Raw genomic sequence first — 24,969 nt, 5'->3', positions numbered from 1 at the left:
TATAAAGTCATGGACAAAAACTCAATCTTCTTTTCTCCCCATGTTCAATGGAGGATAGCATGTTCAATGGAGGAAAACAATATGGCAGTTCTTAAAAAAAAAAAATTAAAAATAGAATTACCATTAAATCTAGGAATTTCCCTTCTGACTATCTATTCAAAAGAACAGAAATCAGGGACTTGAGCAGATAGTTGCATACTCATGTTCACAGTAGCACTATTGATACTAGACAGAAAGGTGAAAGCAACCCAAGTATATACTGATGGATGAATGGATAAACGAAATGTAGTATATACATACAGTGGAATATTATTCAGCCTTTAAAAAAAAGAAGTGAAAAAAAATTTAAAAAGAAGGAAATTCTGACACGTGCTATAAGACAGATGTATCTTGAGGACATTGTGCCAAGTAAAATAAGCTAGTCATTATATAAGCCAGTCATTTATTAATCATTAAATACTGTATGATTCCATTTATATAAGGTACCTAGAACAGTCCAACTCACAGAGACAGAAAGCAGAAGGGTGGTTTGCCAGGGGCTGGGGAAGGGGGGAAATGTGGAGTTACTGTGTGGGTACAGAGTTTTAGTTTTGCAAGATGAAAAGAAGTCTGGAAATAATGGAAATGACTGTACAATAATTTGAATGTACTTAATGCCACCGGATGGACTGTACTGTTAAAAATGGTTAAAATGGTAAACTTCTGCTATGTGTATTTTATCAAAAATTTTTAAGTGATTGATCTGATGACAAGGTATAAAGTCATGGACAAAAACTCAATCTTCTTCTCTCCCCATGTTTGATGAAGGATAGCATTAAAATCTATTTTTTTACTAAAATAGTATAAAAAAATCTATGACACTTCAAATTATTGTGATTCACCTGATCTCTTGTTTTCATTAAGTATTTGAAATAAATCTGAGATTTAGTATTTTTTTCTCTAAGGTTAATTTAAAAAAAAAGATTAATATTTAAAGCAGGATCTATACCTGATACAAAGCAAGAGAATGCCCATATCTCTGGAGAGGTCCCCTTGATACAGCTCCTACGTTCCATATACTGCTTTCTAAATTGTAACTAAAAACAAGAAGAAAATAAATATAACTTCATAAGCTAAGATTCATTTTAGGTTTTTTAATTTGCATATGCTTTATTTATATTTAAATATCCATTAAGTTCAAAAACAATTACAAATAAACTCATAATTTCATATACCATATTAGAAATTTTTAATAAAGACTCATTCAACATATACCTACTCTAAATTAGGATTCAATCATCTAAATATGTAATATGCATTAACTTGACTAGGCTATTTATTACTGGAATTATTCTGTTCAGCTTAATCATTTGAACCAGTTAATTAACCTAAACAATAGTGAGCTCTTCTACACTTTTAAAGTCACAGGGGCCCCTTTGTTGCCTCTTGAAATCTCCAAGCAGCATCTACCTTAAGGCTTTTGTCTGGCTCTTTTCTCTGCCTCCAGATAACTGCACCACCACCGTCTAACCTCCTTCAAATCTGCTCAGTTCTCATCTTTCCCATGAAGTCTACCTTAACCACTGCATTTATAGCTGCAACCCCCTCCTCTTCAGCATTCCTAATTTCTTACCCCTGCTACCTATTTTTGGAGAAGGCAAAGGCAACCCACTCCAGTACTCTTGCCTGAAAATGCCATGGGCAGAGGAGACTGGTAGGCTGTGGTCCATGGGGTCGCTAAGAGTCGGACACGACTGAGTGACTTCACTTTCACTTTTCACTTTCATGCATTGGAGAAGGAAATGGCAACCCACCCCAGTGTTCTTGCCTGGAGAATCCCAGGTACAGGGGAGCCTGGTGGGCTGCCGTCTATGGGGTCGCACAGAGTCGGACACAACTGAAGCGACTCAGCAGCAGCAGCAGCAGCTATCTATTTTGCTATCTATCTGTATCTATCTGTGTATATGTGTGCATAGACATAATTCACTGTGTTGCTGTTGTTCGGCAGGTAAGTCACGTCCGACTCTTTGCAACCCTACGGACTGTAGCCCGCCAGCCTCCTCTGTCCATGCGATTTCCCAGGAAGAATACTGGAGTGAGTTGCCATGCCCTTCTCCAGGGGATCTTCCTGACCCAGGGATCAAACCCGAGTCTCCTGCTTGCCAGGCAGATTCTTTACCACTGAGCCACTTGGGAAGTCCTGTATACTTGTTTATCACGTTACTTACATTTTTTTTCTAATTGTCTATCTTTACTCACTACCTTCACAAAGACAGAACATTCATCATATCCACTGATACATCCCAAGCTGTTACTGTTCAGTCACTAAGTTATGTTTGACAATTTTGCAACCCCGTGGACTATAGCCTATCAGGCTCCTCTGTCCATGGGATTTCCCAGGCAAAAATACTGGAGTAGATTGCCATTTCTTTCTCTAGGCAATCTTCATGACCCAGGGATCGAACCCACATCTCCTGCATTGCACATGGCTTCTTTACCACTGAGTCACCTGAGATGTTCCATATCCCAAGTACTAAGCACATAATGTGTTCAAAACAATTTGCTATGCCCATGATGACAAGTTAATTTTCACTAATGTCAATGAATAAATATCCTGTAAAATACTCTCTAATAGACACTAATACAGAACGTTTACATCATTTACTGAATAATTTGTCTTAAATGTAACATGTACACCTCAATTAAATTCTATTATAGAAGATTAATCAACTTATTACTGACACCATCACTTCTAAAAAGCTTTTTAAACATCCTTACCTACAACTAAACCGCCTTCAGAATAATGAAAAAACATTCTCTAACCTGTGAAAACAGCAACAAAGTTACTTCTAATCTTATACCTCTAGTTTACTACAAAACTAAATAAACACTGTAACCAAAAGAAACAGGTTTCAGACAAAAAAATAATAAACTATCTGGTTCAAATAGAAAATATATATTTAGGAAAATATCAGCAAAATTTGTCACTTAATTTAAAATGTGCTATTTAACTTGTACACAAACTTTTAAGATTTCCAAGTTTCCTTGACAACTATACTGTCTTCACAACTCTACTTTGCAAATACCACAATTTAATACAAAATTGACTCTATTTTCACAAACTTTTCATTTTCATGAATCATGGTTAATTTCCTTTTCTTTTCCACATTTAAATCTCAGTTCCTCAAGTTCTTTGCATATCTTAATAATCCTATCAATTCTCTTTCAGTTCTTTCTACTATATTTTATCTTTCATTGCTACAGGATATTGAAGGATATTGTTATCCTTCATGTATTAAATGTTTACTTAAAATTCTTCCTCCCTCTCTTCAGAATTTATTTTACACTTTGATTCTGGTCATACTCAATCATAGTTTTAAAGCAATCTCCTCTTAAATACAGAATTTTTTAATCTCCTAAATTAATAGGGCTAATATATTCACAAATAGGGTTTATAGATACAGAATGCCCAGTTAAAACTGAATTTCAAATAAACCACAAATTTTTAGTATAAGTATGATCCATGCAACACTCGAGATAAAACTGAAAAATAAAATTACAAAAGTCCTATTCATACTAAAAAATTATTCACTGTTGATCTGAAATTCAGATTTTTCTGGGTGTCCTGTATATTTATCTGCTAAATATAGCAACCCTTTTGGGGCATACACCATATGGTACACTGTCCAAGGACATTTCCGAGTGCTTGATGCCCAAGTTGCACCAGTCGTTACATGTTATGAATATGACCCCTGAAAACAACACTGATAATCAAATTATTCTTATTCCCTCTTTTATTGTTATTGAATAGTTCATAAAATACAATCACCAGATGAAAAAAATCAGATAAAGCTGGCATCCATGCAACTCTCCTTATCATCCAATTATGCAAAGGACAATCTTCATTGAGTCCACAGTAAATCAGTAACCTATCTTACAACACTACCAATAAAAGTTTGCAAAGTAAATGCAGAGTAAAAGTTTAGGCAAATTAAAATTTGAGGAAAAAACTGAAAGTATTCTTATATGAGTAATTATACTTCATTCTGAAAAAATAAAAGGTGACCAGGATTCACAAAGGCCAATATAGGCCTGGCCTGGCCTTATTTAAAGCTAATCCTTTCTTATTCAGAATTTAATAAAAGCACTCTAGAAAGTTAATGAAATGTCTACATAGAACAAACATATATGCACAGTGACAAATAACTTTTGGATATACTGAGTTTATATATTCTTGAATCAGTCCCATGTGGAAAACAGATACTATTACAAAGAAAACCATTCATAAATCGGCATAGCAATAAGACATTTAGGATAGTCTTCATTATCCAAAAATACCCAGCTTAAAAAATAGATTGCAAAAATATGGGGAAAAAACTTACTTCAAGACCATTTGAAAAGAACTGTAGTTAAAAGTATATCCACCGATCACCCACATAAATTTCCCATGTAAAACAGCTTTATGGGAAGCCCGACCTACGGAAGGACTGAAGGGTTTAACATTTGGCAGAATCCAGTAAGACTCAGTGGAAGGAACATTCAAAGAACAATCCGGACCTATTTAAAAGAAAAATCAAACAATGCAGTGCATTAAACAAAGACCTTCAACTACAGAAATAGAACATATGGGTTAAGAGAATTTAAGAATTCAATGCTCATCATATTAATAAATATAATATATATAATAAATAGTCTGAAATATAACTTACAGGAAAAACTCTAACAGCAAATGTAATGCTTACAGGAGGAAAAAAAATCATAAACTCAAATTAGACTTGAATATGTTCAAATATATATCACGATTTGAAAGAATTCTTTTAATAATATAAATTTCAGATTTATTTTAGTATGCTAATATTCTACTTGAATATTAGAATGGAAAATGGAAAACAAAGTACTCAAAACCCAGTTCTGTCACTAAAAGTGTGATCTTGGGAAAGTCTGTTTCCCTCTGCCACCATCAAGCCTTCATCTATAAGACAGAAATATCTCCTAAGGCTTATTATAAATATTTAATTTTTTAAAAAACAGAAATTAAAGCATTTATAAATTGTAGCACTTTCTGTTTACAACTGTATTAAAGAAACACAAAAATAAAAATTACATTTTTTCTTAGCAGCATTCTTATTAAGAACAACCAAAATTGGCATTGGTAGGGAGGTTTACTGTCCACAAACTAAAAAAAATTATTATGCATAATAAAAAAAATTAATGAGTACAGGATAACTTAAATACTGCAAGTTGAAAACACTGTCTTTTCCTATCCACATTCACTATGTCGCTCATGAGTCTTGGTTCATCATCTGTAAAATGTAGCCGACTAGACTAGATCAGTGTTTCTCAAACTTCAGTTATGGAAGGAATGCTCCTAACGGAAATATATTTATTTTCATCAAATTTAAGGGCTCATAAACTATTTTAATTCTAATGAAACTAATAGAAATATATTATGTTCAAAGTTATTTTATAAATATAAAACCAACATAAGCTTTTAAATTATATTCATAAAGAAGCTTATAAAATCAGTAAAATTAATATTTGGTTAAAATGATGGATGATGTTGTTCTGCTCAAAGTTAATTCATTAGACTCCAGTTGAAAATGGTATTAATGCTACAGCACCTTTTTTACACAACTTTAAGATACTGTATTATTTTCACAAAACAATTCTCACAGCACTTTTCTTTCATCTACCATTTATTTACAAACCTTTCTAATTTATAAAATAGACCATAACATCATTTGACCTCAACTTATCACAAAAGTATCAGTACATTTTATTATACCTTTTAGCCTATAATAAGAATATTACTTGGTCCTAACTCAACAGTCAACACAAATGCTGGCACTGAAATCAAGTAGCATTTTTACACAATTATGAAAGCAATGATTTCTTATCAAAAAAGTTTTAGATCACTGAATCACAAAATTTTACAACATTCAAACAGACCCTAATTTCAGAAATATTAACCTTTACAGTTTTTATTTGCTTATTTATTCACTCACCCATGCATTCATTCATTCATCTTCAAAGTCCTTTTCAAGGTTTACATTCTATGAGTCTGTATTTTTCAGGTAAAAATTAGGTAGATCACCTCTTTGATAACAAAAAAATCTTTTAAATCAGATACAGAAAATTTTACCATTTCTAAGTGAAAAGTCAATGAACTACACCTTAGTAAACAAAGAAATTAAAGGAACATGTTGATTTTTTTTAAGTTAAAACTACAATTCTAAACCACTGAGACCTCATTTAACTCAGGTTGGCAAACAACAGTCCATGAGCAAAATCCAACCCAATAGATGTTTTTGTAAATGAAGTTTTGTAAGAACACAGTAAGCTCACTCAGTTAAGTATTACTGAAGGCTGCGTTTGCCATACTTGGCAGAGTTGAGCAGTTTTAAAAGAGACCATACAATTCACAAAGTCAAAAATACTTCCTATATGATCTGTTACAGAAAAGTTTGCCAACCTCCTAATTTAACTGAAAAGAAATAAGATCATATGGGCATTATACATAAGTGTTATACCTACTGGTTTGAATGCTAAATGCTGTTTTCTTTAAAAGAAAAATGTAGATTTAAGTCAGGAATAATAAACTAAAAAGTATAAAATGTTAATAATAGGTTAATCTGGGTAAAGGGCATTTGTATATTCTTTGTACAATCCTTGTTCTTTCAATGTTACTATAAATTTGAAACTCTTTCTAAAGAAAAAGTTAAAAACAAGTCTACCGCCTAAAGGCACAGAGTTGGAAACAGTCAAATAATACGTAGTTTTGCCTGGCAGAGGTTGATAGAGAATAATGGCATGTAAACTTCTTAAGATATTTAAATCAATAATACATATATGAAGTCCACACTAAAACAAAATAGTTCAGAGCAAGCCTGTGGTAGGCTAAATAATGAGCCTCAAAGATAAAGCAGGTTCTAATCACTAGAACCTATGACTCTTACCTTACCTGGCAAAAGGGACTCTGTAGATATAATTAAGGATCTTGAGCTGGGGAGTTATCTTGGACGAACCAAGTGGGCTCTTCATGTAATCACACATGCCTTTCTAAGAGAGATTTGACTACAGATGGAGAAATCAACAGGACCACTGAAGCAAGATGCTGTGCTGCATGCTTTGGAGATGGAAGAAGGGGAAAAAGCCAAGGAAAGCAGGCATTGCAACTCTATTACTAGAAAAGTCAAAGATGCAGATTCTTTCTTAAGAGCCTCCAGAAGGAGTGTGGTCCTGCCAACACCTTGATTTTGGCTCAGTGAAACCAATTTCAGACCTCTCACCTCCAGAATGTTAAGAGATTAATAAGTATATGTTAAGATACCAAAGTGAAAGTGAAAGTCACTCAGTCGTGTCTGGCTCTTTGCGACTCCATGGACTGTCCATGGAATTCTCCAGGCCAGAATACTGGAGTGGGGAGCCTCTCCCTTCTCCAGGGGATCTTCCCAACCCAGGGATCAATCCCAGGTCTCCCGCATCGCAGGCGTATTCTTTACCAGCTGAGCCACAAGGGAAGCCCCAAATCACTGGAATAGGTAGCCAATCCCTTCTCCAGGGGATCTTCACTACCCAGGAATCAAATCGGGGTCTCCTGCATCGCAGGTGAATTCTTTACCAACTGAGCTATCAGGGAAGCCCCCGTTAAGACACCAAGTTTGTGGTAATTTGTTACAGCAACTGTAGGAAACTATTGGAAGGACTGATGCTGAAGCTGAAACCCCAGTACTTTGGCCACCTCATGCGAACAGTTGATTCACTGGAAAAGACCCTGATGCTGGGAGGGATTGGGTCAGGAGGAAAAGGCGACAGAGGATGAGATGGCTGGATGGCATCCCCGACTCGACAGACATGAGTTTGAGTAAACTCCGGGAGTTGGTGATGGACAGGGAGGCCTGGCGTGCTGCGATTCATGGGGTCGCAGAGTCGGACACAACTGAGTGACTGAACTGAACTGAACTGAATGCTAATGACTAAAATTTTTTATTTAACTTATGTAAGATAAATACTGTTATTTAGTACAAGAAATTGGATTTTAGAGATTTTACAAATTTTACTCTGCAATCTGGAATATCTACTTTTCTATGTAAAACAGCAACTTTTTCCTCTCTTCGTTACTACCGTATTTTCTATAACTTCTAGAAGGAATGGTTAACAGCCAAACTCTACAGATTGTCATTATTTTACTCTAAATTAATAAGCTTATATACAGAATGAAAGATTTATGAATATGACTTAAAAGTTTAAGGAAAATTAGATGTCTTAATTTGTAGCTTTCTGTACTCTACAACTAAAATGATTAAAAGAGTAAATTTATGTACTGAATGTTAGTTAAAAACACAAATAGCTATAAAGAATGCATTATACACACAAAGGCTCCACCACCCATTAAATATCATTGAAGGCCACCCAAGACTCCCATTTCATAAAAATACACCCATGAAAAATCCACCACTTCATTATCTGGACACTTATGGAATATCTCTGCATAATTCTCCCTGTATAACTTTCATCCATCAATATGGGAATCTCTTCAAGGTAAGCAGATTACAGCTCTCTTGAAAAAGATGTACTAAACTAATTCAAGTTACAGTGTGTTTTCATAAATATTCAACATGCTACCTTTTCCACAGGTTAATCCAAAGAGCAAAAATGAATTTCTAATGATGTAACTTTTGGCACTAGTGACAGGCTACTGAGAAACAAATTTTTGAGGCTATTCTATAACCCAAAGTAGAATTATACTCTGCTGCTGCTGCTGCTAAGTCGCTTCTTCAGTCATGTCCGACTCTGTGCGACCCCATAGACGGCAGCCCACCAGGCTCCTCTGTCCCTGGGATTCTCCCGGCAAGAACATTGGAGTGGGTTGCCATTTCCTTCTCCAATGCAGGAAAATGAAAAGTGAAAGTGAAGTCGCTCAGTCGTGTCAGACTCTTAGCAACCCCATGGACTGCACCCTACCAGGCTCCTCCATCCATGGGATTTCCCAGGCAAGAATACTGGAGTGGGTTGCCATTGCCTTCTCCAGAATTATACTCTGATCCCTCTCAAATGTATATCTCCATCCTTACAATCTCTCTTGAATTCTAGACTCAAAATTAAACTACCTACATATATTATCACCTTGTTTATTTAACTTATATGCAGAGTACATCATGTGAAATGCCAGGCTGGATGAAGCACAAGCTGGAATCAAGACTGCTGGCAGAAATATCAATAACCTTAGATATGCAGATGACACCACTCTTATGGCTGAAAGCAAAGAAGAACTAAAGAGCCTCTTGATGAAAGGGAAAGAGGAGAGTGAAAACGTTGGCTTAAAACTCAACATTCAGAAAACTAAGATCATGGCATCTGGTCCCATCACCTCATGGCAAACAGATGGGAAAACAATGGAAACAGTGACAGACTTTATTTTTTGGGCTCCAAAAATCACTGCAGATGGTGACTGCAGCCATGAAATTAAAAGACGCTTTCTCCTTGGAAGAAAAACTATGAACGGCCTAGATAGCACATTAAAAAGCAGAGACATTACTTTACCAACAACGGCCAGTCTAGTCAAAGCTATGGTTTTTCCAGTAGTCATGTATGGATGTGAGTGTTGGACTATAAAGAAAGCTGAGCACCAAAGAATTGATGCTATCGAACTGGAGTGTTGGAGAAGACTCTTGAGAGTCCCCTTGAACTACAAGGAGATCCAACCAGTCCATCCTAAAGGAAATCAGTTCTGAATATTCATTAGAAGGACTGATGCTGAAGCTGAAACTCCAACACTTTGGCCACCTGATGCAAAGAACTGACTCATTTGAAAAGACCCTGATGCTGGGAAAGATTGATGGCAGGAGGAGAAGGGGACGACAGAGGATGAGATGGTTGGATGGCATCACTGACTCAACAGACATGAGTTTGAGTAAACTCCGGGAGTTGGTGATGGACAGGAAAGCCTGGCGTGTGGCAGTCCATGAGGTCGCAAAGAGTTGGACTTGACTGAGGAACTGAACTGAATTGAACTGACATGACATTTCCACTGGGATGTCTCATAATCATCTCAAACATGTCCAAACCTAAAATCTTGATGCCTCCCTCTCAAATCTGCTCCTTCACCTGTGTTTACCATCTCAGTAAACAGTACTCCCATTCACCCAGTTGTTCAGGACACAGATCTTAGAGCGACTGAGTTCTCTTTTTCTCCCATATCCATATCCAACAAATCCTGGACTGACATTCCTTAGGAATGTAGGAATACAGCCTTTCCAACTGTTAAAATATGGAAATACTTCACTAAGTAGATGCTGCTGGTACCAGGCCTTCCCCTTCCAAGGTGCCCTGGCCCCTCTCTGCAATAATCCAGACTCTTCACAGAAGACAACTGAAGCGGTAATGCCTGACACAGTATGGCTTATCCAGGATCCTGCTGATTGGTTGGTGTCTCAGTGTCTCCACTTTACCAATTATAAACATCTACCAGACTCTACACACAGATCCTTTCCTTTACAACTACCATCCTTGTCCAAGCCACCACCCAGTCTCACCCGGATTACTGAAATAGTCTCCAAACTGGTCTTCTTATTTCTATTCTTCTTCTCTCCCTATCACATTCAACTCCACAATACAACCAGAATGATTAAAAACATAAATCTACTCATCAATTCCCTCAAAACCTTTCAATGATCTCCTATCACACTAAAAATAAAAATCCTAAAGATGGCCTACAACTCCTACATGACTGGCCTCAGTATTCACTTAATGAACGGATGAATGAAAATATCCTTAGGATCACAAAAGATTAAAATGAAGTCAAACCTCGCTTTCCCACTTATTAGCCATGAAATCTTGGACAAATTATATAACTTCTCTAAACTTCATTTTAATCATGGAGATTTTACTTAAAGAACATAGAATCCTGTGTAAATAAAGTAAGGTTGAATGAAACTGTACTTAATATTGAATACTACTATGAAAGCTTCATAATAGTAAACATATTACTGTTATGAAGTTTATTCTCTCATTTCAATATACAAGGAAACTAAGTATAATTAAGTCTACAGGCAAAATATGCTAATGAAGCCTAGCATTACTAGCTATTATAAATATACATGCCAAAAGAAAACAGTAAAATTACAACTAAAACATTTCTATAATCACAGGTAAATCCAATTAAGAAATAATTGCAAAGGACAAAACCCAGAATAAAATACTAGAAAGTTTTGAAAGTTTTTCCAAAGCAATTCCAGAATTACTGAATTACATTCTTCCTTCCTTCTCTCTTTTGCACTGGAACAGTTTTTCTAAGGGAATCTGTCTCTGATATGATCATGGAAATCAGTACAAAAATTTTATGTGCCTTAGAAAAATTTTATAAAATAATTTTTCTTCCATAAAGAATGATATAAATGTAAAGTCTTTAACTGAGAGAAGCAGCAATTCCTGGAAGGTCCCCTAACTTTATGAATAGATTTATATACTAACTTCTGATGTTACTAGAAAAACTGTAAGGCTCTATACAAAGATGCAGGATGGAAAATCAAGCAGTAAAATTTTCTCTCTCCTAACAAGCGACTGGCATTTTAACAGCATGCTTTGATTTCTCAGAGGAAAAAAAAAATTAGTCTGAATAGAGTTCCTTTATATCATTTAAAGCAGGAGAAAGAAACTGCAAAGTAACCCAGTCAAACAAGAGTTTGGGGGAAAAAAATCATGCTCCAGAGTTTTAGACTTCTTTTTGATACAGTTTTCGCTCATACATTTAATTCAAATTTAATCTATGACATCATGAAAAAAATATTTATCTTACTACTAAGGTGAAACATACTAAGGACAAGTTTTTTATTTATTCTTTTTGTAGTTTTTCAACAGGAAATATTAAATAAACATTGCTAACTTTCAGCTATATCAACACAATTCGTTAAGCTGCATTTCTATAAACAACTCTATACTGAACTTTTGGTATTTTAAATAAATCTAGTAACAGAAAATACATATTGTCCTCTAATACTATCTCTGGTGTGGTGTATCAGATTTCTTTGGTTGTAAGCCACAGAAACCAGTTTCAGGGAAATTAAGGAAAAATGGGAATTTGTTGAAAAAATATGGGGAAATTCAAAGAATTTTTAAAAGAGGCTGAAAAGTTACACTTAAAATAGATAGGTATATGGATTTATAATCCCATCAAGATTACTTACAATGAGTGAAAGGCAATCGCCCAAGAAGAAATTGAATTGCTAATAGGAAAGGAAAAAAATATGCTGAGAAGGGAGATGTGAAGAGCGGTACATGTAACTTACTGTAATCACTCCAGAAATAGTCTTGTGATCTAATATGGGCACTGCATCTGAAATTCTCTACAATAAAAGGCAAAATGAGATAACACTGCTGCAAGCGTCCTATCTTCTAACATCGTTAGAAAAATCTGATTTGGGTTCTGTATCCAAAGTATTCTAAACATTTTCAAGGCCCATAAAACCAATCTCCAAAGGACAGTTATCAATTTTAGTGCAGTTTAAATGTCCACAGCTGTTCTGACAATATCTGAATTTTATAAAACAATGAATTGTATGAGTGGTAATCACTACAGTAGATCTGTTCCAAGAATACGTGGTTCTCACAGTTTAGGTCAATGATGCTATAACAGTATGAAAAGGAACTGTCCTTCTTTTAGGAAAGATCAGTGCTCTCCAATTACTGTTTTTGTGTTGTGAAAGGCCTGAAACAAAGCTTTACAGACGGTTCTGATTAGTGGAAAATGATAAATACAGAGTGAGCTGGGATTGAGGACAGGATCTGTCTATCCTACCTGTCTAAGCCAGAGGCAATAAAATAACTGGTTTTAAGTTTCTCTGCATTAGCTAAGTTTCTATAAGGACCCTCTGTCTAGCACAGAATAGTCTGTGAATCTTGTTGTAAGCCACAACTCAGTCCTTTGTTCCATTCTCTCTCTCTATTCCCTTCCATCATGATCTCAGCTGAACTCATGGCTTTCAGTATCATCAATTATTTCCAATTTAATATTTTTAAGCCAGTCAGCCCCAAACAGTACAGACCTCTCTCCATTAAACTCCAACTGTCTTTTCAACATCTCCTCTAAGACGTCTAAAAGATATCTCAAACATAACATACCAAATCCAAACTGATCTTCCTCCTAAAGTCTCCCTCATATCAATTGATGACAACCTGATCTCAACCTAAGGTCAAAAAATTTTAAAGTCAATTTTAGTGTAGTTTAAATGTCTCTTTTCTTTCTCATTAAATTTCTAAAGGAAAATGTAAGTTATGCTGTGTACTTATACACACTATCCTAAAGTAACTATGTCCTAATATGTTACATGAATAACCCTGAAAAAAAATTTATGATAAAATATTCATGGATCTGAGATAAAAGATTTCATATTTTTCTAAAACAAAATCATCAAGTTTTTACAACTTGAAAAATGCCATGGAGTCTTAAGTGCGTGCTTTGGTAGTCAATACTGCCACCCGATGGCAAATATTAAAATCTAAAACCAAAGGACAGAAAGAAAATACCTGACCAGACTGCTCAAATTCAAATGTTCACCTCAATATTTAAAATTGTTTTTTCAAGTAAATTTCATAATTTATTAGAGTACTAGTCTACTAAAACATCTGTACTTGAATATCCACATATCACTAAACAAGCAAACTAAACATTTCTAATTCAATCATGTAAGAAAAAAAGAAAACAAATAATTTGAGTGCCTACTATACAACAGGCACTATAGAAGATGCTGAGGATATAAAGATGATCAAAACATAATTACTCTTTACTTCATGGAGTTTACATTCCAGTAGGAAAGATAATCAAAGAATCACACAAACATAAATGTGGTAGGTGCTACAAATTTAAAAGATGCAGTGCTATGAAAGCATCTAATGGGAGTATCTGACCTGAGAATGTTAAGGGTATGAAGGAGGAAGTGCAGAAATAAGAAAGGCCTTGAAATATTTAGGGACAAAGAACATGCAAGGAACTGAAATAAATCCAAACAAAGTGCAACTTTAAAGAATCAGAGACACTATAGAAAATATCAAATTACCTGACTTACACATTAAGATACCATCTTTTAATCAATAATCTAAAAGGCTGAAAACATCCAACTTCAATCCTTACCTGAGAACTATGACTGAACTAGACTGAAAAGGAATACTGAATATTCATAAAGAATAGGATTAGAAGGACTAAATGACAGAATTGAACAGGATATTCTGGAATAGGAAAGGACCGGGGATGATTTTTCAATGTCCAAGTAATGACCTTTTATACAAAACCTGGTAATCTGTTTTTCAACTCCATAGAATTGGGGGAGGGAATGTTTTGTGGTAATAAACTAAGAATTGTACCCCGAAGCCTGCTGGTTTATCTTTTCTACCTGTTGACTACTACCATCTATTCCACATCGCATAGTTTTTCTGAGCAGACATGAGAGAACTGTTCAATACATTCCTCGTCAATTATGGCAACAATCTATACTTAAAAATATTTTACTTGTATTTTTTCTTTATTTAGAAGATTCTAATCATCTGAACCCCCTTCCTCATTTAGGAAAATCTCTAACAGTGTGAAGTGTGTTCAGAAACAAAATCTATTCCCACACAATTCAGAAGGTAGGGGTAAGACCTAAATTTAGTCAAGTAGATATTACTAAGCAGGCCTTCAAATCTTCATAAGTGATAACAAAGAATTGGGGAGGGTTTAGAACTTCTCTACCCAAGCCTGTAGCATGCAGTATCCACAGTAAGGACACCAGGGGTGGTACCCCAGGATCCAGTGGTGGAGACAGGAATATCCTAATCAAACTTTTCTGTGGCTACATCTTTGCTGGGAACCAACCCACTAGCCTTCTGTTACACCTACCCCTTTCCAACCAAGGTTGTTACAGCCTTCCCATCTCCTTTGTGAGCTACCCAATATCCTTTTATATTAGAGTACAGGTTAAGACAACCAAACGTAAGTTGCTTAAATAAGCTAAAAGTTAATTCTTTTCTCGTAAAACACATTCTACAGGCAAATATGCAAGCGCTACTAGTTACCACAGTTACTGCCATTTACCAGCCATTGTAAAAGATCTCAGTGATGTAAAATTCCCACACAGCAATTCTACTCATATCCTACTGACCTAACAGTGTAATAACCATGCTAGATACAAAGAAGGCTGAGGAATATGGTATGCAGCTGAAGACCATGTGCTGAGAGCTACAAACTCAGTGAATTCTATCACCAAAAAGAAGGCAAGAACAAATCCTGGGAGGCAGAGGTCCCTGACATACTTCCCAATAACTGCCTTTTCTGCTCAGGGAAACCAGAACTGTTTCTGTTGCTTACAGTCAAACCAAAGACTTCCAGGGGTTCTGATTTTTTAAAGTTATGTAAGACAGCAACCTTGAGCCACTCTGATTAGGGAGTTGACTGGGGGCAGGGGCAGGGGAGAACACATAGCTACTTGAAGCTCTGCTTCCTTAAATACAAAATTAGGGATCAGGTCTGAGGCTCAAAGAAACCAGACTATATATCATCTGTTTTGAAAGAAGCAAAATATCCATTTCACCAAGCACTACCCATAAAATATTCATCAGAGATAAATTAATTACTAAGAAGCAGTAACGGTATACAAATGTCTGGTTTCTATATAATGTTTTATAAGTTATAAAGCACTTTCACATTATTCTCATTTTAAAAATATATGTATACATGTGTATGTGTTAATATATATATATATATATATATATATATACACTTCATATTATTACTTTGCTTTAAAAGTAAACATACCCAGGATTTGCTCCCCCATTTCCACTTGCTTTTAGACATTTAAGAGTCAAGAAATTTTATGATTTCAGGCCCTCCTGACAAGAATAATAAAATGTGAAATGCCAATAAACAGAGCCAGAAAAACAACATTTTCAACCAGATTTATATTACAGAACACCCAGAAAATAAAGTATTTTAATGATGGAAGAAAAGAACAAAGGACAGAGATGTTCGTAGAGAATATTTTACAAATATATTTCTCATTTGCTTTTAAGACTGTTGAGATGAGCTGGGGACTAATAGCAGATGAAGACAAGTTAGAAAAAAACCTTGCATATAAGCTATACTTCTATTTCTCAGGCCTTAGCTTAAATATATTCTTGATGTACTTACTAGTCTCTCCAGGGAAAAGGACATTATTTAAGAAATGGAAAGAAAAAAAAAGATACCTCAAGGCACTTTTTAAGGGAAAGGCCATGAATTATTAAAATAGCCACTCAACAAAATACATGCCTCTATAATTAAAAACACTGAGAAATTTGTATCTGTCATAATCATAATAGGGAATCAAATGCAACTCAACAATCACTGATATTTCATATGGTTGGAGTAACTAATTTTTTAATGAAATAACATGTGTTAAAGATGGGCATAATTTATGGAAAGCCTAAAATAATTCCTCCAAATAACTACTCAGCAGACTCAGCAACATTTTTTTAATTTGTCGGAGGAAAGTTAAATATAAGGAGCACATTCTCTTTGGTTTTTACTTCAGTCTGATAGGAACTACTGCTACTACTGCTACACATGACCATGTAACTTTACATTATGTATTTCTTGAGTCAAAGTTCCCCCATCAACAGGATTAATACACAGGATTCTTAATGTGTAAATGTAAGTTGCACAAAGCAAGCTCTCAGTAGGTAAGTACTGGAGGTGGCCAAAGAGTTCGCTGGCATTTTTCTATAACATCATAAGGGAAAAACCCAAACGAATGCTTTGGCCAGCCCAATGTATAAATATATTTTATATAGGCCAGCCCTATAGAAAATAGGACCTATCTCTTCACTTAATTCCACAATGGTAAGATTTATGATTTTATACCCAAATACTTAGAGCTACAACTTGTCAATGTACTCTAAATTTAATGTTTAATAATACATGTTGATAAAAATTATTTAGAAATTCTTCCCTAATTCTTCTTACTTCTTTTGCCACAGCAACTGAAAAACTTTTTAAAATATTCTATGTTCTTTTAAAAATAGCCACAAGGGGTCAGTCTTTCCTAAGAAAGAAGTTTAATATAGTCCAGTACCTTCCAAGATAAGCATCTATTTTTGCAATATGCTATTCATGTTACCCATTATAAATCAAATTTCGATGTACCAGGTGTTAATTTTAACCAAGCCACCAAATCTTTTGAACCCATCAAAAAATTTAAAAAGATCAATAATCATACATCTACAATTTAAAGACCTTCATTTATAACTTATACTTGATTCTCATAATAGCACGTAGACAAAATCTTTACTGATTTTGTGAAAAAAGTGAACGTCGTTCAGTCATGTCCAACTCTTTACAACCCCATGGACCACAGACCACCAGGCTCCTCTGTCCATGAGATTTCCCAGGCAAGAATACTGAAATGGATAACCATTCCCTTCGCCAAGGGATCTTCCCCACCCTGAGATGGAACCTGGGTCTCTTGCATTGCGGGTAGATTCTTTACCATCTGAGTCACCAGGGAAGCCTTATGAAGAAGCAAATTATTAAGAAGTTGACTATTACTGAAATTCTAAAAACAAATATATGAGATTTGGGTGTGCAAACTACAGCAAATGAGTGTAGGTATTATTTGTATTAATATATTAGGTACGTGACTATATGTTCTAAAAGCCACTTACCTTGCCAACTGTCATTGCAGACACACAACTTCTCTCCTGTCAGGTCACAGTAACCGTGATCTGGACTGCCGCAATTGGCTTTACAGTAGGGGATATCACAAGCTTCACCTTTCCAGTATTTATCACACTCACAATACACTTGGCTTGAAACAGAGACACTAGTGGTACACTTCCCGTGACCAGAGCAATTATTAGGACAAGAATTGATTCTGTAAAATATAATTCATATATATTCAAATTTAAGATGACTGGAAAAATAATCTGGGCTGGTATTTTATTAACTTTATAAATGTTATATGTGTCCATGTGCTTCATTTGACACAGTTTTACAACGTGACTCCAATTCTTTACTCTGTACCTTTTCACCCCTAAGGTGATTCAGGTATACATATCTTCAACTGGCCTCAGTTCATTCAATGAGCTTACTCTGCTTCCAAGACTACAGCACAATGTCTGGTAAATATTCAAGTACTCAAATGCTTTATAGGGCATGAGTACACTTTATAGGAAAAAAATAAGGTCATGAATACATGAAACAGCAAGAGAAGCCAAGACATAAACTGCTTACATGATACTTAAATAGCCTGCTATCACCTAAACACTGTGGTGGACGTTAAAAGGTGTTTATCAGATTTTATTTTAAGCCTCCCTAACTGATTATATTTTACTGTATATTTATTCTCCCTTGTGTACATGCTTGATATAAACAAATTCTATAACAAATTGCTGATTCAAGGATATTTAGGATGTTTTATTCCTCATGAAAAATGCTCGGTTATCATTTTCTACATTCCTGAAGAAAACAAACAAATAAAAAACTGTATCAAATTCTTCTGTGGTCATTGCTAATGAAAACAACCAAAAGCATCTCTGGCTAATTCACTTCACCCTTGGACTTCTACAAAAATTTGCATAGAGAGTTAGAAATAAGAGACACTCAGAAATATTATTTTTCTAATTTTAAAGAGACAGTGGTATATAGCCACTTATCTTATCTCCTAAGCCTCAATTTTCTCATGTGTAAAATGGGGAAAATACTCACTTGACAGAACTGATGTGAAGAGAATTAAAGAATCTTATTGTACATAAAGCATTCAGCACAGTTTCTGCAATAAGACGGACTATGAAAATGTAGCTCTCTTCATTCTTCAGATTAGGTATAAAATATCTTGGAGCACAGAGGGGCAAAGGACAGCTCCCTGAAATCCTGAACATTTGTGACTTAAAGTTACACTAAGTATGTATTTCTTTACTTAATCATTTCCCAACGATTTTTAATTTTGTAATTATTTCAGCCAAACCTAACTTGTTACCACGGTGCCCTGAGGCTTACAAATTATCCTAATACAAGCTGACAGTATTTGGGGGATCATATTATTAAAAATCTTATGTAACTTAGGAAGAGATGCTGTATATTTTGGAATTTAACACCCTAGCCGACTCCTGGCACATAAGACATTTACACAAACAAACAACAAACTCTTTTATGTCAAATTATAACAATCATTATTACAATATCAATTTTTTAAAAAAATACTTACGAGTAAAAAATGTTGAAACCAGTTAGATTATACGCAGCGTCACTAAAAAAATGTAACAGTGCATAGCCAGATGTTGTAACGACTTCAGGCACAGTTTCATTTCCCCGTATTTCAGGAACTATCAAACCACTGAAAGACAGCAAAGTTGCGCACTGTGTATATTAATGTACACATGACTATTAATCACACAAGACTCCTTCAAAATATTCCTGTCATAATCATTAACTATCTATTATATATTACAATGGGCAACAAGAAGAATAAATCTAAAATGAGTTCCTAGTCATTTCTCACCGTTGAGCTCTGCTGCTTCTGCTGACAGACTACCATCTACTCTCAGGCCACCACACTCCTTTCTCTCCTCTCAACACGAGACTGTAATGTCCCATTTCTCCCCTTTGCCCTCTTGTCCATCCTCTCAAAAGACCATAGGGTGCTCTTTTACTTAAGTTATAAGCAAACCTTCATTTAAAGACACCTTGGGAAAGAACTGTTGTTGCTTAGCTGCTAAGTCGTGTCTGACTCTTTGGAACCCATAGACTGTAGCCCGCCAGGCCCCCTGTGCGTGGGATTTCCCAGGCAAGAATACTAGAGCAGTTGCCATTTCCTTCTCCAGGGGATCTTTCCGATCCAGATATCAGTCTGCATCTACTGCACGGAAAGGCAGATTCTTCACCACTGAGCCACCTGGGAAGAACTAATATGGTTAAAATGTCCACACTACCCAAAGCAATACTACTTTTATTTTCTTGGGCTCCAAAATCACTGCAGATGGTGACTGCAGCCATGAAGTTAAAAGATGCTTGCTCCTTGGAAGAAAAGCTATGACAAACCTAGATAGCATATTAAAAAGCAGAGACATTACTTTGCCAACAAAGGTCAGTCTAGTCAAACTATGTTTTTTTCAGTAGTCGTGTATGGATGTGAAAGTTGGACCATAAAGAAAACTGAGCACTAAAAAATTGATGCTTTTCAACTGTGGTGTTGAAGAAGACTCTTGAGAGTCCCTTGGACTGCAAGGAGATCCAACCAGTCCATCCTGAAGGAGATCAGTCCTGAATATTCATTGGAAGGACTGATGTTGAAGCTGAAACTCCAATACTTTGGCCACCTGATGAGAAGAACTGACTCATTGAAAAAGACCCTGATGCTGGAAAAGATTAAAGGCAGGAAGGGGACAACACAGGATGAGATGGTTGGATGGCATCACCGACTCAATGGACAAGAGTTTGAGCAAGCTCCAGGAGTTGGTGATGGACAGGGAAGCCTGGCATCCTGCAGTCCATGGGGTCACAAAGAGTCGGACACGACTGAGCGACTGAACTGAACTGTATCCTTTTCTCCATCTAGAATGTCCTATCTAATCCCCACACTTTGTCTTCACTCTTCTACTGACAATGAAAGACACCATGAAGAATTAGCTACTTCTGAAATCATACAGCACTCTTTTTATAATCTGATTATAACACTTGTTATGTTTAAAAAGTCTGTTTACATGTCATTCACAGGGCACAGCGACTGTGTGGTGATGCAGCCTCCAAAACCTTGGCATTTCCCAACTGACAAGAATGTCTCTGTTATCCACTGTGGGCTCAGAGTTATGCTAGAGGTGACTCAGGATGGGAGCTGCCCACACCAGAAAGACCAACCATGTGACTGATTAATGTGTCGGAGCTTTAAGCCACAAGAAATCCACCTGACTTCCAGAGTCAGAATGGGGCTAGAGACTGAGTTTGACCATGTGGCCAATGATTTAATCAAGCGTACGAAACGCAATTCCCAATTAACTCTGGAAACCTATAACTCAGGAGAGCATCCTGATACACACTGATACATTGGGAGGATAACATCTGTCCTAAGGACACAGAGAGTTTCCCTGGTAGCTCAGCTGGTAAAGAATCCACCTGCAATGCAGGAGACCCTGGTTAGATTCCTGGGTCGGAAAGTTCCCCTGAAGAAGGTACAGGCTACCTAACTCCAGTATTCTTGGGCTTCCCTGGTTGTTCAGATAGTAAAGAATCTGTCTGCAACGTAGCAGACCTGGGTTCACTCCCTGAGTTGGGAAGACCCCCCGGAGGAGGAAATGGCAACCCAGTCCAGTGATCTTGCCTGGAGAATCCCATGGACAGAGAAGCCTGGTGGGCTACAACCCATGGGGTCGCAAAGAGTCGGACACGACTAAGTAAGGACACAGTAAGTAAGCATCTGTGATGCTCCGAGATCTCACCCTATGTGTCTCATCATCTGACTGGTCCTGGTTTTTATAATTTGGAATAAAACTATAATCATAAGTACAGTGCTTTCCTGAGTTCTGTGAGTTATCTAGTTAATGACTGAACCTGAGAGGTTACGGCACCTCTCAATTTGTAACCAGCTGGTCCTGGTGCTGGTGGCCTGGGCACCCCTGAACTTGCAGCTGGTGTCTGAAGTGAGGGCAGTTTGGGGGAGGGCTGGGCACTTAACCTATGAAGTCTGACCCAGCTTCAGGTAGCTGGTGTCTGCAGTGGCCTGTGCCTTACTTCATCCTCCAGGCTTACCGTAGTCTCTGGAACTGGGTAGGTTATCAAACGTTTGTTGAACAATAAATACTCATACAACTGGAATAATTCAAACGTTTAAATTCTGAATTCTTACTAAAGTGAAGTACAAACAGTATAAGCTTTAAGTCAGGAGACTAGCAAGTCTTAATCCTGGCTCTACCGTCTATTAGAAGTAAGACTTGATTTCTCTGGGGCTCAATTCTCTCAACAATAAACGGGGGCTAACAGCACTTCTACAGTATCCTTATGAGGACGGGATGACATTTAAACTGTCTGGTACAGTGCTGAGAATCAAGTGGATATTTAATAAACATGAACTTTCTATCTCCCTCAGGATAGCTAATAGAAACACTTGCTAATGAAAACTCACTGGTTCCACCTTCATGGTCATACTGAATCCCATCCTGCTAATTATCTAACAAAAGTTTCCTTTAGTATCAAAGAAATGGTTGGTAAGAGCGTTAATGAATCACTGTTAATTAACAGAAAGTCATCACAACTACTAGAAACACAAATAAAAAGGCACACATCTAAATGACAGTCAGCAAATGTAGACAAAGATATAGGAATGAAAACAGTTATATCTAAATTGCTAAAAATAAATGTATGAACCTAGGATCTTATCTAACTGTTGCAAAAAAATATATCTTACAGTGTAATTATTCACAAAGCTCTGCTCCATTTTCTATCTACTGCTCTTAGATTAAGGGTTACTCAAGAATATCCTTTAAATAACTTTCAAACAACTCAAAAATTAAGTTCTAAAAGTGTCTTGAGCAATAGCAATGTCACAGAGTAAGTGTCTAAGGTCCAAAAGAGTCACTTTAAAACAGTCATTCCAAAATACAATTTCTTACTTGTTTGTCCAAAAAAAAATAATAATTTGCATTCCTGTTAAAACAGAATAACTACAACATAAATAGTAAAAAGAAAAGTAAAATAAAAAGTTAAAGGGAACAGTAAGTTTTTACCCATGTTTAAATTTGTAACAATGACAAAACATATAAGAGACACTGGGTAGGGCATCCCTTGCAGCTCAGTGGTAAAGAATCTGCCTGCCCATGCAGGAGACTTGGGTTCGATGCCTGGTCAGGGAAGATCCCACATGCCCTGGGGCAACTAAGCTCATGCGTCACACCTACTGACTTTGTGCTTGGGAGCCAGGAGCCCAAGTACTGAGCGCATGAGCCCCAGCTACTGAAGGCTGTGCCTCCTAGCGCCCATGCTCTGCAACATGAGACGCCACAATGAGAAGCCCATGCACACAGCTGGAGAGCAGCTTCTACAGCAATGAAGACCCCGCACAGACAAAAGAATAAATAAATAAACTTATTTTTTAAAAAAAGAGACTGCATAAACAACAGAAGTAAGGAATAGCGTAATGAATAACACAACAATCATGCTAGTTAAATTGTACACAAAACCTATCCTATATGCTCAAAATTTTTTCTAATATATTTTCTTCTGTTCATAAAACATTTCATAATAATGTACATACACATTAAACATAAAAAAGACTTTTAAATTGATCCTGAAAATGCTGTGATTTTAAAATTTTTAAATTAAGTCTGACTATCTAACAATAAGATATTTTGAAGCAACCAAAATTTCCAAACTGTGAGAACTAATGCAAACACCTTTATTAAACCACTACATAAAATATAACTTAACCTTTTTTTTTACAGAATTTAAAATTTATAATTTCTCTAAAATAAAAAACAACTATAAAATATATGTCTAAAAAAATAAAATAAAATATATGTCTATTCCCAGAGAAGGAAATGGCAACTCACTCCAGTATTCTTGCCTGGAAAATTCCATGGACAGAGGAGCCTGGCAGGCTACGGTCCATGGGGTCACAAAAAGATAAGACGGAGCGACTGAGCACACACACCATATAAATGTATGTTCATATATATATATATAATCATGTTATAAAATTTAAACTTATACAATATGTCAATTATATCTCAATAAAGCCAGAAAAAATAAATTTTCATTTTCTTAAAAAAAAAAACACATCTATTAATTTCTTTCTCAGTTAGAACTCACGTTAATCTATCCATATAGGCAGTTTTGAAAACATATACAATTCATTTTAAAAATATGAACTATGTATAGAAAGAATAAAAGATATTTATAAATAAATCTATATTTCTGAGACAGTACTTATTTATCTTTGTTATATCAATGTTTACATTATTATACATACACCTAAGTTGACATAGTATCAACAGTCTTATACCAGCTTTGAAATTTAGCCACCAATATCTATGCTAAATTTATTTTTGAAGTACAGATGAGTATATATTTAAAATTAATAAACTACACAGTTACTTTTCTACAACTGACTATAAGTTCACCAATTAAACAAAACTACTCACCTAAGTACAGCTATTAAAGGTGCATATATTGAATCTCCATCATAAACATACATATGATCCCAGCTACATTCTGTAGCAAAATGATTGAATCTTAATCTTAACACTGCATTTGGACTGAAAAAAATTAAAAAATTTTAAAATTAATATGTAATAGTAAAGCATGATCTGAAGAAATCTTACAGTATTTTATTAAAAATCTATTTACATAAATTTAGCTATAAATCCCTAAGTCTTCAGTATAAAAGATTGATAAGCAGTCATATACAATTTGTAAAAAAGACATACAACTTCAAAATCTATTAACCAGCCATAGGCATGCATCATCCTTTTCTAAAAATTTAATCAACAAGAAATGTACTATGTCTTAATTAAGGTAAAGATACATAAACTGTAAACTTTATTGAAATTTTATTGACCTGTACACTTAATACAGATGTATTTCATTATATGCAAATTGTACTTAAATAAAGTTGATTTTTAAATTCAGCACTCAAGACTATTCTTATTTCTATCAACCTTTAACTACAGGTACTAATAAGGTCTTCAAATTTAATCAAAACATCTCAGTATGATACACGCCATTTGTTAACAAATAAAGGAGACCATAGGTACAAAGGTAATTAATAACTCTAAAGTTTTAAAAAATCTTTTTTTTTTTTTTTCCAGTGGGTTTGTCATACATTGATATGAATCAGCCATGGATTTACATGTATTCCCAATCCCGATCCCCCCTCCCACCTCCCTCTCCACCCGATTCCTCTGGGTCTTCCCAGTGCACCAGGCCCGAGCACTTGTCTCATGCATCCCACCTGGGCTGGTGATCTGTTTCACAAGTAACAACAAAAAAAAAATACC

The 24,969-nt window shown here is 35.6% G+C and overlaps 1 protein-coding gene across 3 annotated transcripts in view; it reads right to left on the bottom strand.

Moving 5' to 3' along the window:
* Positions 1 to 24,969, bottom strand: part of ATRNL1 (attractin like 1) — a 744,737-nt gene that overhangs the window by 685,559 nt on the left and 34,209 nt on the right. For all 3 annotated transcript variants that reach the window (XM_043926138.1, XM_043926139.1, XM_043926140.1), the window contains exons 3-7: positions 24,115 to 24,228; positions 19,191 to 19,319; positions 17,650 to 17,858; positions 4,362 to 4,536; positions 989 to 1,076 (exon numbers count right to left, since the gene is read on the bottom strand). In XM_043926138.1, coding sequence (XP_043782073.1) covers positions 989 to 1,076; positions 4,362 to 4,536; positions 17,650 to 17,858; positions 19,191 to 19,319; positions 24,115 to 24,228 — 715 coding nt within the window. The remainder of the gene's footprint in view (positions 1 to 988; positions 1,077 to 4,361; positions 4,537 to 17,649; positions 17,859 to 19,190; positions 19,320 to 24,114; positions 24,229 to 24,969) is intronic.

The sequence above is a fragment of the Cervus elaphus genome, chromosome 15 (genome assembly GCF_910594005.1).
Source record: "Cervus elaphus chromosome 15, mCerEla1.1, whole genome shotgun sequence".
Lineage (NCBI taxonomy): Eukaryota > Metazoa > Chordata > Mammalia > Artiodactyla > Cervidae > Cervus > Cervus elaphus.
This window is presented reverse-complemented; position numbering and strand designations above follow the sequence as displayed.